Below are 14268 nucleotides of genomic sequence, written 5' to 3'. Positions count from 1 at the left end.
GCTTTGGCCTTTGCCCATTCCCAGGCACTGCAGACACTTGGGAGTGAACCACAGAATGTGAGTTCTATCTCTCTACCTTTCAACAAAATATTCTGTAAAAGAATGCAAGCACTGAGTTTCTTCAGCGTGCTACACTGTGTGTGCAGATGCGTGCTACAACCTGTGTGAAGCTGGAAAGTAGATGAGGTCAGACACAAGAGACCATCTATTGAATGATCCCATTAATATGAAATGTAGGAAGAGCCAAATCCACGGAGATGGAAGTAGATTAATGGTTGCTTAGGGCTAGAATGGTGGTGGGGTTTCAGGAATACACGGTTCCTCTTCGGGTTGATGAAAATGTTCTAAAACTGACTGGTAATGGGTTGCCCTCCTCTGTGAATATACTAAAAACTGGATAACTGCACACTTTAAATAGGTGAGTTGTATTGCATGTATATTTATCAACAAAGTTGTTGAAATTTTTAAGTTCTTGAAATTTGCCATAAATTGCATCTGCAATATCACTTATTAACATTTACCATAAAGCAAATGAATTTTTCTTATTACAGCCTAACAGTGGTCATGACTAACAATAACCATGTATCATTTGCACTGTCACCTCTGAAAATCCCTCACAGTGATTACTCAAGATGATTTTTAATTAGTGAACTTAAACATTAAAAACACTAATAATAACTATAATGCTAAGACTTTTTGTTTGGAGATCCACATCACCATTTGTCCCCATAGTCGAGAAACCTAATAACCATTCTTGTTTTCTTCCTTCCTTCATCCTTTAAATCCATCTTATCAGCAGGAAGTCCTGTTTATAAATTCCATAAAAGGAATCTTCCATTTGTTCACTATGGTGTCCCCAGTGCTTAAAATAGCAACTGGGAAATGGAGGATGCTTAACTAATATTTGTTGAATAAGAAAGGAAGCTTGCATTTGAAATTAGCCCCTTAAAAACACTGAGCATTTGGCCAGGTATGAGTGCTGCCTCTGTTCCAGATTCCAGCTCCCTACTAATGTACACTGGGAGGCGGCAGGGGATGGCTTACATGGTCGGGCCTCTGCCCCTCACACAGGAGGCACGCACTGAACTCTCAGGTCTTGACTTTGACCCGGTCAAGCCCTTGTTGTGGACATCTAGGGGGTAAATCAGCAGATGGGGGTACTAACTCTCTTTCTCTCTGTCTTCTAAAAAAAGAAAGAAATTTTAAATGACTTCTTTGATAATTTGTCAATACACCATTTCTTTTTCTCAGAAATCAAAGACTACAGCAGTTTCCTATGTCATTCCAGTGGCTGAGGCATGTTAAGACTAAATTTTCAGAGGGACACGGGTATAGGTTATGCTGTCAGTAATGCAGACCACAATTTTATTCAAATTTGCTTTCATTTCCTGATTCACGAATATTTAAAAGATACTTTATTTTTTATAAAAACTTACATACGTAAGTAACGGATTGACCATAAACAGAGGGCTTAACCTGGAATACATGAATAGGCTTGGGGCTCACGAACCCGTAAAATTGTATGCAAAGTCTAACATGTATATTGGCATGTATATCTTTTTGGTGAGAGAGTTTATAGTTAAATCAGTTTCAAAGAAGTCTATGACCCAAGAGAAGTTAAAAAAAAAAAAAGTGACCTAACTAGAAACAGTCACAAATTTTCTAAACATGAATTTTGTACAGTAAAATAATATCCAACAGCTCCATCTATGGGCAAGTCATTATCACCCAGCAGAAATATTAACGGCCACCAATAATGGGTGCATTTCATGAATCTTTATGTTTAAATCTTCAGTGTCACTCTAGTGGGAATTTATTAAGTATAGTATCACAGCTTTCTTTTCCAGATGCAGGTGCCAAAATTAGGAGGCTGTTGATGAATTACTTACAGTACTTCAGCACCAAAAAAGTGGGCAGTTATGCTGATACACATATATACAGTTCAACATTTGTCAGTCTTAAAACGCTTATTTATAGTGAAATCTATATAAAACCGTTAAAAACTTCTCTATTTACATTTTTTTTTTAAAAAAAATGGAAAGTATAGTTTCCTTTGCCACAACTTGCAAAACTGACTCTTACCCTCCCCACTCCTTTACCCTTTACTCTACTGGTGACAGATGGCGTTCACAAGACCAAAACATACTGCGTAAACAAACTGGACCCTAAACAGGTAGAATGCTGAAAAATATTACACTTAGAACTGTAAATGAACTTTTTATACATTTCAAAGGGGCTTAAACCAAAGTATGTAAAAGTTATTAGCAACGTCTCAGTCCAACATGAATGTGCAATTTCAATGTTAAGAAAGCATCACACGAATGAATAATCTGTTCTCCTTAAACATAACTGAACATTTCCTTTGAGACAGAAAATGCTCCTTTTCCTCTGCTTCATAATGAAACATTTTCTACTAAGTTTTCTTAAAGGCGGAGAAAGACGGGAGGTGGAAAGGGCAGATGATCCTGGTTTACAAGAACTCTGCCAGAAGGCAATGGCCTGCTTTGAAAGGCTCACACTTAAATAAATAGAGGACCAGTGCGCTGCATGGAGCACAAAGGCCGACAACACAATAAATTAGCACACAACTGAGGGAGAGTGCACAAGTCACCCACACAGCACTTCCCACTGGGTAGGGATTTCGTGGCCGCCACCCAACAGGATCCTTTAATGCCAGTATTTCTCTAGCTATTTATAGGCTGAGCAAATGTAAAATCTGAACCAATTCAATGCTTCCAGGGACTTGCAAAAAACATACAAGATTCTTAAAAAATTGCTCCTGACACATCATTTCAAAATTCAAACTATTCACATTTGCCTTTTTTTGATGGCATTCTGTTCAGTGGAAACCAGCTGAGGAACATTCACAGGAAAAGTCTCTTTCCACTGCCAAACAAAACATTTCCGTCAGCCGTGGTCCAACAAAGAATATTGGGTTTTAGGTCACTGTAGATGTGCATCTTCTTCCTTTTTTTTTTTTCCTTTTTCTATTTTATTTTATTTTTTTTTTAAAAAAGTACATTCCCCTCTGAATTTTGTCTTGTTTTAAAATGCTGCTCCTGCAGCAATACCTTGTCGAAACACTATTGTTTCAGGGTCCACAGCCTAAGTATATGGGCAAAGTGCTTTTTTAGACATCAAAATACAAGAGATTCCCTGGACACTTGGTAACCAAGCAGGTTTTAAAGTGCACACTCCTGTGGCCACAACACTAGGACCGTTCAGCAGAACTCTGAGAGGGGCTGGGCTCAGTTCCATCCTCCGTGCTACTGTCTATGTCCTGCTCCATTGCTGTCTCCTCGTCATCCAGTTGCTGACTGGTGAAGTTGTTTAGCTCAAGAAGTCCGCTGGGCTCCACAACCACATTGGAGCTGGAGTGACAAGGAATAGCATACTGGGGAATGGCCTGGAAGAGAAGACACAGGAGAGATCCTTTATGGTAACAATAGGAAACACAAGGACCTCCCCAATAACACTAAAGAAGGGAAAAAGAAAACTGATTTTTATTGGACCACTATATGTCAGGCACTATTCCAAGTGCTTCCATATATGATATGCCACTTACAACCCATGACAACTATTACAAAACTACTGCTCCCGATTTACAAATGAGGAACCTTAACCAAGGTTAGGGTTAAACCCAAGTCTTTGCAACTAAAAGTGACTTTTCTACTACCCCTTTATTGGCGACTTACAACAGACGATGCTGTCGTCTGCTACTCAACTCAGGAGGCAGACCTGTAATAGTACTTTTATTTGATTGCCCAGCAAGTTTAAATGTCAATTTTGCTCAAATTTTCTCTCTTAACTGAGTAATTAATGTGCCAGCACACCAATATGTTTCAAACCTCTCTGGTGGTCAAAGGAGAAGTTGTTTGTTTGGGCACAGAGTAGTGATCCATAATGAAAAATCAGAGTGGTGGAAGCATTCACATATAGCAGAGGCTAAAATGTGCCACTGAAGCCTTAAGAACACCAGCAGACAAGCACCTCCTGTGGGCCTCAGACAAAGCGGTATCAGGGAAAACTGTTTCATCAAATTCTTCTTCCTCATCCTCAGACACCTTTGTAAAAGGTGTATTAGTTCATGTCATGTCCCTACTTAAACACACTACAGCTGTTTCGTATGTACTTGCTATCCAAACAGGCTCTTTATAATGGTTCCACAATCAGGCTCTTTATAATGGTTCCACAAATGTGTTAAGGCATTTGTACTAGATGATGCCTCTTCCTGAAATAATTTTCCTACAAATCTTTGCAAGGCTGGCTCTGCCCTGTCATCCACAACTCAGCATAAAGGCTTACAGAAGCTTCCTACCATAACTGAAAGTAGTAGGTGGGCCTTACCCCCACATCTATTACACCCTTTTCTTTTTAAAATTGCATTTGTCATCTGCTTGCTAAACTGTTTCTCACCCTTTAAGTGTCAACTGCAGGAAGGTACTGTGAGCATACATTTTGACTACCTTATTCACTTGCAGATGCCCATAGTACCCAAGAGGGGTTGTGACGCTCAATGAACAGTTGATAGCATGAATAATAGTTAAAAATCCCAGAACAAAGTTGAATGTCAATATTTTATTCTGTGTAAATACAACTGACCAAAATAATCTTTTACTAAGGAGATGAAAATTTAATTATACCACTGTCAAGAAAAACATAAGATGTCCAGGAATTAATTTTAGAGTGGTGGATTTTGTCTGTTTCTCTCCAACTTTGACATAAATTAATATTATGAAAAAGTACTAGATGGGGTCAAAAGACCTGAACTTCCATTCAGCTCTGGCTCTGACTCGCTGTGAGCTTTTTAAATAAGTCATTCCACTTCTTTTAGCTTCAGATTAACCTTATATAACATCAAGTAGTAAAAGACATGGGTTCTAAAGACTTTTGCAGTTCCAAGAACATATAAATTCTACATATACAGACCTCCTCAGGATAGAAGAATAGACCTATCTTGCTTATTCCCCACACTCAGCACTTAGTATGATGCCTGGAACATGGTAGTTGAATGATACACATGGAATGAATGAGTAAATGAATGAATGATGAATGAAATAGACAGTTTGTTTACTAAAAACAATGATTTTTGTTCAAAGTACTTAATAATAAACACACTGAGTATTCTTCAAGGAATCCCAGCAATTCAGTCTTCCTCCACTCATTCCCACAGGTATTTTTACTGAAGTAATCAGTACTTCAGATGGAAGTTAAACACAAATAAGATCTAAAAATGTTCTAAAAGTAGATTCATGGTGAGTATAATAATGAGAGTCAACTTTATTTAGAACTGTTCTACATCAGACACTTGACCAGGTTCTTAAATACATTTTCTTATTTCATTTTCAAAACTATCTCGTGAGATAAGTGTTATCATTTCCACTTTATAGGCAAAGAAACAAGTACAGAGGTAGATTCAGTTGCCCAAAGCCATAGTGCTGTTAGAATGTTTGTATGTGGAACTCAAAACCTGGGAACACATATATCCAAAAGCTTAGTTCTTAATCATTCTGCTGTCCTTCCTCTGACATAGCAGATCTAGCACATGCAGCAAATTACCTGAGAGTTCTGTGGATAATTTATTAGCTATTGCCCTCAATGCAAAACAAATTACCTTTTCATTCGTGTTCATAAAATACAGAAAAATTATCTCCAAATAAGGCATCCAGAATTTCTAATTTACTGAGTATTCCAATTTAAATCCTAGCAGCCACAGTAAATTTTAGTAAAATGTGTCCTCTATGAGACAATTCCTATGAGTCAGGTACCGTGCCAAGTGCTTAATTTCATATGATTTCATATCACCTCAGTCCTGTAAAGTAAGCATTTCTTATTCCCATTACTGATGAGGAAACTAAGGCAGAGTGAGGTTAAATAGCCTTGCCCAAAGTCACACAGTTGGTGGTATAGCCAGAAAACTGTTCCTTTTCCATATTTATTTGTCCAGAATTATTTAATTCACTAATATTTAATTTTGCAGAAGGAAACAAATCACTGGAGTAATCCAATGGCTACTTCTAATTGCTTTTCCATACTTCTCTATAATTAATTCTACCTTAGTTGGCTTAACATTGGTTTACTATGAGAATTTTCAAGCCAGAAGTTAGTGAATTTATGGTAAATCCTAGACTCTCCACATTTCAATAATTCCAGATTCTCAGCTAACTGAAATATGCTGCCCTGATACCTTTCAAAGCAAGCATCAGTTTAGCTAAAATAAATAAATAAATAAATAAAATGTCAAGAAAACAACAAAATACCATGGTGGGAAGCAGGAAGGAAAGGCAGGGAGAGAGAAAGAGAGACACAAACAGAAACACAACTCCCAAGGGCTGGCCTGATTCAGTAATTCTTAACCTTGTCTGACATGCATGATGACAGATGACTTGCAACATGAAGGGAATGTGCAGCATAGGCAGATCTACTATCAATGAGTATTTCTATGATGTTAAACTAGCCTGTACTTACCAAGACTTTTAAAAACAGCAATTGAAACAAAAAGCAAAGTTTATGGTTAATCCCAAATTGCATAATTAATTACTTAGAAATAGCCCCACAGAACATGTTCCTCCAGACATTCCGATTAACTGAGGTTTGAAAGACCTAAGAGCCACAAATTTGGATCAAGAACAGAACTGTTTCTCCAAGAAGAGTCCCTGTGCAATCTAGTTATATTCCAAGTCTTTAAGCAAAGATTAAGACGCCCAAATTCTGAACCCAGGCAATGGCTAACCTTCCCTGGGCTAACCTGCTGAGTCAGCACATTGGTAGCCGTGGCTTGTGTCATAGAAAATCAAGCCGATACATGGGCTTGATTGCCTCAACAGTGTGCTTTGTGACAATATCCACCCATTTTCTGAGTCTCCTCCAGAAAATGAGTAAGTCCGCTTGTTTGTAATAAGTATTAAGTCAAATTTTTATACGCTGTCTCAAAGAAAATCTCTGTCTCCTTGTCATCTTGGCTTAACTGCCTATGACATTTCCAAATACATCAAACCCACAACCCCCAAGATGCCCATGATTTCTCATTTTCCTTTCAATTCTTACCTGGATGATAATTTCTGCTGGACTCTCTTCAGCTTTCTTTTGGCCTACATTCTGAATACGCATGAACTGGCCTGCCGGAGGCACTCCTGGTGCATCGCTTTTCCTTGTCGTTAGGGAAGGGCCAACAGCAGATGGACTTGAACAGGACTCTCTACATTTCTGTTGCTGGGGAGTGGAATTCGCCACCCCTGCCACCACCATGTGGGTGGAGGGTAATGATCCTGCTTCACCAGTGAGCATGCCAGTGGCAAGAACTTTCTTTGGGGGATCCACTACCATATGCTCTACATTTGTATCAATCTGAGCTTCCATCAAAGACATTTTCAAAATGTCTGACACTGCTGTCTTCTCAGAGGCCTGAATGGGAGATATGCTTGTAACTGGTGATGTCAGCTTAGGCACAGAACTGCCACCAGCTATCTTTGTAACTGTGGGAGGCTGGCGCCCCTCAAAAGTTATCTTTGTAACAGAGGATCCTTGGGTTATAATTGGCTGCTCCACCTGAAAATAAATTGGGGTTGTGTGTGTTACAGCTACATCTCTTTGGAAAAAAAAAAAAAAAACTAATCAAACACCCCAGACAGCATGGCAAAAGAAACATTCGTGCAGTATACTAGGGCAGCAGACTAGGAAGACTTTGAAGCTCAGTGTTTTAGTAAGAGGGCTGGACGGGAAGGACCTGGTTACTTTTAAGGAACCTAGGGAAAGAGAAGGGGTTGAAAGAACCTTTGTTCAGCCAGCCAAAATTTATAGCAACAAAGGAAAAAAAGTCACAGCAGCCTAGCTTTCCTTTGGGATTTACATCTCTAAACAGTATACCTTTAACCTGGTTCAAATTACTTCATATTATCTTCAATTTTTAAAAATAAAAAGTAGCTTTAAAAAAACTTTTGCTGCAAAATACGTTTATACATTCTCTCTAAATATGCATTTTTAGTATACACATATATACATGTCACTTGAGTCACTGATTTTTGCTGATACGATTTTCTTCCAATTATCTACATAATTTCTCAATCTAGAACATAAATTTAGAAGATAAATGTATTAAATAGATGGTGATGATGTAAACTACATCATTTAAAATTCCTTTACTGCAATTCATTAGCCTCATTACCACAGAAATAAAGAATTTTACAGCCATCAAAATAAATAAAAAAATAACTCAGGGATATCGCTTCTATGCACTACCAGTCAATGCTTAGGTGATTTCATTAAAAACTGTCTGGTAAATTGAGTTCTGAGCACTATATTAATGTGTACATCTCTCCCCTAACGTCAGCCTTCTGACGGGGCAAAGTAACTCCAGCATACTGAGGCTTTTGGGTTTTTTCTTGCCAGGAGAAAGCACTGCCACCATAATAGGGTCATGATGGTCTCACTTTTTTTTTTTCTGTGAACAGAGAAGTTTAACTTTGCATGCTATCAATATTCCATTACCTGGCTTGCCGGCTGTTTCTCTGACGAGGCTGGGAGCGACATTTGGCTCTGGGGGGTTTGGGGTTGCACGTAGATTTTTGGTTGGTTCGGAGCCTGCTGCAGTTTAGGAAGCTGCTGCGTGGTTTTCACTGCAAGCACCTGTACTACAGTTTGCGGGGGCTGTGCCATTAAGGTAGGAAGCTGCCTGTCTTTGGCCACCATGGAAAGCTGTGTGTGCTGTACATCTGGCTTGGGCTGTGCTTGTTCTTGCTGGAGAGGGGTGAGTTTTTGATGCCTGATGGAAAGCTGGGGCATTTGCGGGAGTTTGTGCTGGAGCTGGTCTGCCTGCAGGTGGATGGTCTGCTTCTGTTTAGTCTGGAAGCACTGCAGAGTTTTCACTTGCAGCTGAGTCTGTTCCAGCTGGGGCTGGCTAAGTTTCTGCTGTTTAGCTGACTGTGACTGAGTCAGGGCAGATCGGTAAAACAGACCTGTCTGAGGGTCTAAAGTGTCCATCTCTTCAACCTCGCCCTCCTCAGTTCCAAGTTCCTCGCTGTGTTTGGTAAAAGCAGTGTGACTGCTTAATGCCTAAGTAAAAAAGGCACAAAGTAAGAATGAAATAAGAAAAACACCTATATTGCTACATTTTCCTCAAATTGGAAAAGACTTGTTTCAGAGACTCATTCAATAGTTTTCAAAAGAACCTAAAAGATCAAGAAACCTGGAAGGAGCTTTTAAATAGAAACTTGTAACGTCAACTCTTAGTAACTACTTCAAACACTGGTCTAAGGGCCCAGACTGCACACTGGAGGAATGACATGGCCCTGCAAAAACATCCCAGTGCAGAGAAAGAAGAGAAAGGTTCCCTGGTTCAGGAAGTAGCTGACCCAGCTCTGAAGTAGTCACACGAATCTGTCTAAAGCAAGAAGGCCACTACCAAGGAGTGAGGTGTGTGGAGAAAAGCCGAAGGGCAGAGAAGCCCCTTGCGGCTGCACGCCTGTCCTGTGCTGGCTGCAACATCAGCGATGCTGTCAATGAGACACGCCTATCCCAGACCCCACAAAGGGCCTCCCTGGAGGGTGGAGTTTGCTTCTCAGGCTTCACCAATATCTGTGGGAACCACCTCTCTCTCAATTGCTCCCCTCTACTCCGCCCTGCTGATGAGATTTCAGCACCTTCCCTACTCCAGCTTTCTAGGGAAGGAGAGTGGGGAGGTTACAAGAGCACTCCTGTGCACGGAAAGGGTGTCAGATTGGCCGGAGTCAGTTGTAATAGTGGTGGGAGGAGGCATTAACAGGCAGTTGAAGGCCAGTCTGACCTCTGAGTTGTTATGAAAAAGATCAAAGTTAGGATTTGCCAGGTGAGGGCCAGACTCTAGGCTGAGACCCATCATCCAACATACCATTTGATTAGCTGATTTCCCTCAGTGACACAGTAAGATCTGCCCTATCCCCATCTTTCCCACTGCCTCTACTCCAAACTTTCAATTTCTGAGATTTAGTTGGAACCTTCCCCTATATGCTTATTTTACACATAAAGGTTTTTAAATCAACTTTTTTTTCATAGCAGTTCACAGTGTGTATACAATTAGGACCAAACACTATCAGTTAAGTGATGGTCATTGATGTGACTAGTAAAGATTAAGTCATGCTTAAATTTTTAATCCAGAATATAACTATATAACAGAGGCAGTTCTCTCTGGGCTTGGCTCCTGCTCTGTCACCTGGGACAAGTTACTTAACTTCGTAAGCATGAGTTTCCTCATTTGCAAAATGGGAATAATACACCCACCCTGCAGGATCAGGGTGAGAATCAAACAAATTAATGGACTTAAAGCTCAAAGCACAGTACCTGACACAAAATCAAATTATTAACATATTCTTTTCCCTCATTTCCCTTGACATCAGATACTTTCTGTTCAGTATTCGTTCATTCTCCTTCCTTCCTAATTGGTCACATGAAGTTACAGAAGTCAAACATTTATTTTTCTATTTATTCATAATATTTCATTGAAGTTTCATTATAAAAGCAGCAAAAAAAAAAAAAAAACCAAAACAAAACCAAAAACCTAGTAGCAAATAGCTAAGCAATTCAAATGCTATTTCCTTTGAACATCTATTTACCTTGGTGACAAATCCTTCCAGAACAACAAAATACACAGAAATGGTGACCAATTCTGATGTCATTATATTCATCTTAACAATCCTCTTGAAATGTGAAAAATTCACAAAAGATTAAATAATACAGTTTCTTAATTTTCTAGTGTTAAGAACCTCATTTCACTTCCTCTACTTTTCAAATATAAAAGATTTAAAGATTCAACAGTTCATTTATTTCTCCTCTTATAATAAATGAAACTGAACCTTATTTCAGAACTGAGGCTACTGCAGAAAACAGGAAGAAAAAAAAAAAAGAAGAAACATACCTGCTGCATAATGTGGGTGATGGTGCCAGGAGAAGCTGCTGGGATGGACTTGACCACCACTGATGTCTGGGTTGCCGTCTGGGACTGAGCCACGTGCTGGAGCAGCGTCCGCTGGGGCTGAGAGGGCTGTTGGGGCTGGGAGCGATGGCTGACTGAAAACAGAACAGGTGATAATATTTCTCTGGAAGTTGCTACAAATTCTATAACCAGCAGTCACTTTAAATAAATGTGAGCTTGTATCATAAAATGTAGTATCATGAGCAAAAGGACAGAGAACAAAGTCTGCCCACTTCTTCTCTAAGGCCGTGATCTCACTGGCAAATAGGGAATAATAGCGCTTTCCTAAACATGGGATGAGAAGCAGTGCCCAAACACTGTGAAAACTGTTGTTATAAGGGAGGAAACAAAGCCCTTCAAGTTACATCCTCCACCACTTCTGCACTTTCTCAGATGACGTTTACCTTGTATTAGGGTAACAAAGTAATCCTGAAATTACAGACTAATATCTTTGAATAAAGTAAAACACAAATTATTTAAGCTATTGATCCCTATACCAGTAGCAACACAGACATTAGAAGCAGTCACTAGCTCTGCGTCACAGCCTTACAGCTCAGTCAGGTTACACAACACAAAGAAAATTCACAAGCATCATATTTTTACTGATGTTCTGCAGATGCCTTCATAGGAAACAAGATTACAGGGAGCATCACCAGTACTCTTATAAATGCACTATAGCAACATATTAGACGTCTCGGTATGCTTTATATGTACATTTTAAACTACACCAGCTAATAAAATGTTCAACCAAACTGGGAAAAATAAGAGTCAGGGTTTTATATTAAAACATCTATAGAAATTATTTATAATACGACTAAGTGGGAAAAAACTAATTATAGTAATATTAAAACAAAGAATGCAAATTAATGACATTCTAAAAGTAGAAACATAATCAGAAATGAAATACACTTAAAATTAAATACATTTTGGAAAATTTATCATATTATATGGAACATTTCTGCTACCCAAACTAAGCATCATAATTATCATTACATTAGGCAGTTGTATTAAGAAACAAAAAAGACTTAATAGAAGATCAATTCAGATTATTCAGTAATCATTCTCCCTCAACATATTATGGATTTTTTTGTAATAATTCTCCAGAGTTCCAGAAAGTTAGAGAAACTAATACCCACTGCAAAATGATATAAAGCAGCTGACTACAAAATGATACAATAAGTCTGCAGGCATGATGGGTGGACAGCATGAAGGTCATAGCGTACATATGGAGAAGAGCTGATGTGACCTTAACTTGTCATAGCAATACCATAAACCAGACATTGACTATTTTAAATCGCTCCTTTTCCCCCAGCATCCACTAGTTCATTTCTAAGTATCTCTTTCCTTTACCTAAGTGGAGCTTACCTTTCCTCTACCAGATCAGAGTAGAGCGCATCCATTTAAAGTGGCTCCCCCAAACAATCATCCTTTACCTTCAATGACACTACAAATGGATGCACACCACTTACCTAGAAGGGGAAAAGCAACCTCTGTCCCCTCATCAGTGCGTTCTGAAAAGGATAAGTAAGGGAAGAAATCACAGGTCGTTTCATCTAATTACCATGCTATAGTCTAGCTTCAAAGAGTTAAAAAAGTGTTTCCCCAATAAATTGACCTCTGCTTGAATTAGTTGTTAGCTAAGTATCTCTAGAGAAAGATTCTTTGTTGTTTTCCATAATCTTAAACCATTTCCCTCCACTCTGGGTAATTTTAGTTTCTCAAGTCTTTTTTTTTTTTTCCAAATTGTCATTTTTTTAGATTGTTTGAACATTAATTTATCCTCGTTTGTAATCTAAAATCATCACCTGAAGTTTTTTTGTTGCGTGTGTTTACTCTTACTAGTTTCTCAAGTCTTAATAGTATCTCATAAAATGATGCAAAATAATTCCTTTTCCTTTATGATATTAATAGCCTTCAAATATAAACCATTTTTACACTCTCTTTTAATCACTGCTTGATAAAACTAAAGGCAGGAGTTCTCTACATGGAACTTCCTAAGTCATTTCTCCTAACTCCTTAATGATACAATCACTGCTCTTTGAATCATTCTAAACCTCATGGTACTGAAGTTGTCCAAAACAGCAAGCAGCATTCCAGAAGTGGTTTCACCAGAATGAGTGAAATAATCTGTTTATCTTATTTTACTTCTCCACATATGCCATCCAAAAATCTCACTAACACTTTGCTGTCAGATCACATTTTAAGCAAATACATAATCTACTTTCAACCATATCTCCTTAGTATCTTCATAAACACTTATTTGTAGATAAAAGGCATTTTTACTATCACCTTATATTCACAGACATTATTTACCTGCCAACTTTAAAACATTTTATTGATTTTTTTCTCTATGATATTAAAAAAAAAGGTAAATTCAAAAAATTATAGGAATTTTCTCTGAAAACAAACATAAAAACACAATTATCCCATGAAATCCACAGGGGTATCTTTCCCACCTAAACACCACATTTTAGGATACCTACCGGTAGTGATGTATTCAGCAACTAATTCTGACTCCACCACAGCAATTGATGGGCTCTCAGGAGAATGTCTCTTTTCCTGGGTCATCTGAATAGGCACTGCCATTTGACTCAAGTCAATAGTAGGTTGTCTTGGTTTAGATTCCAATTTTTCCTTTACTGAATAAAAAAGTTAAAGAAAACATTAACGTTTATTACAAACAAGTATCTAAACTAGAGTTGTCCATGGGAATAATGAACCAGACCTCTGTGGTGTCACATTGGACATGACTAAGGAGGCAATGAGTTGTAAAGGAAAAAGCACGCCACCATGCATGGCTGTCATAAACAACCTGCACAGCCATTCCCAGCCAACTAGCAAGAAGGACTCATAGGCAATCACACTAAAATCTTCCCTTTTGCCTGCTATCTCTAGGCCAAACAACTGGGTACTTCCTTTACCCTTCTACGGTAGTTCCTGATAATCTTTAGCTCACCAGCCTAAAACAAAAGGGGAATAAGCAGTATACACTACGATTTGTAAGGGCCAACTACCCAGAATAGCACAACAGAGTGACTGGTTTAACTTCACCTATCAAAAATTGAAGATCATTTCCAAAGAAATATTACAATGTCTTCAAGGCCTTAAAAAATAAAAAAATGTTTTTTTCTGTGAAGAAAAGTCTGTTCCTTTTTTCTCTGCAAAAATGTATGACAGAATGTCTGGAATCAAGAATGGTATCCATGAATAAATTCCCTTTCTATTTTATTATCACTTTTCCTATAAAATCTATTTAGTTCAAGTTTTCACCTCTCTGAGGCATTAATGAAAATGACAGTGTTTGTCAACCACATGGAGCGCAG

General features: G+C 38.4%; 1 protein-coding gene across 11 annotated transcripts in view; it reads right to left on the bottom strand.

The window, feature by feature from the left end:
- Window positions 1-1392: 1392 nt before the first annotated feature.
- The window catches only part of EMSY (EMSY transcriptional repressor, BRCA2 interacting), a 95448-nt gene continuing 82572 nt past the window's right edge, over window positions 1393-14268 (bottom strand). For 4 of the 11 annotated variants that reach the window (XM_040964377.1, XM_040964378.1, XM_040964379.1 and 1 more), the window contains 6 exons: window positions 13429-13584; window positions 12415-12456; window positions 10889-11040; window positions 8488-9051; window positions 7048-7548; window positions 1393-3406 (listed from right to left, as the gene is read on the bottom strand). In XM_040964377.1, the coding sequence (XP_040820311.1) occupies window positions 3212-3406; window positions 7048-7548; window positions 8488-9051; window positions 10889-11040; window positions 12415-12456; window positions 13429-13584 (1610 nt within the window). In that variant the 3' untranslated portion in view covers window positions 1393-3211. Of the gene's footprint in view, window positions 3407-7047; window positions 7549-8487; window positions 9052-10888; window positions 11041-12410; window positions 12457-13428; window positions 13585-14268 lie in introns of all 11 variants that reach the window. The other 7 variants (XM_040964382.1, XM_040964385.1, XM_040964383.1 and 4 more) reach the window with 4 other exon arrangements.

Source organism: Ochotona curzoniae, unplaced genomic scaffold, assembly GCF_017591425.1.
Source record: "Ochotona curzoniae isolate NIBS_2020 unplaced genomic scaffold, NIBS_Ocur_1.0 scaffold_3223, whole genome shotgun sequence".
NCBI lineage: Eukaryota > Metazoa > Chordata > Mammalia > Lagomorpha > Ochotonidae > Ochotona > Ochotona curzoniae.
This window is presented reverse-complemented; position numbering and strand designations above follow the sequence as displayed.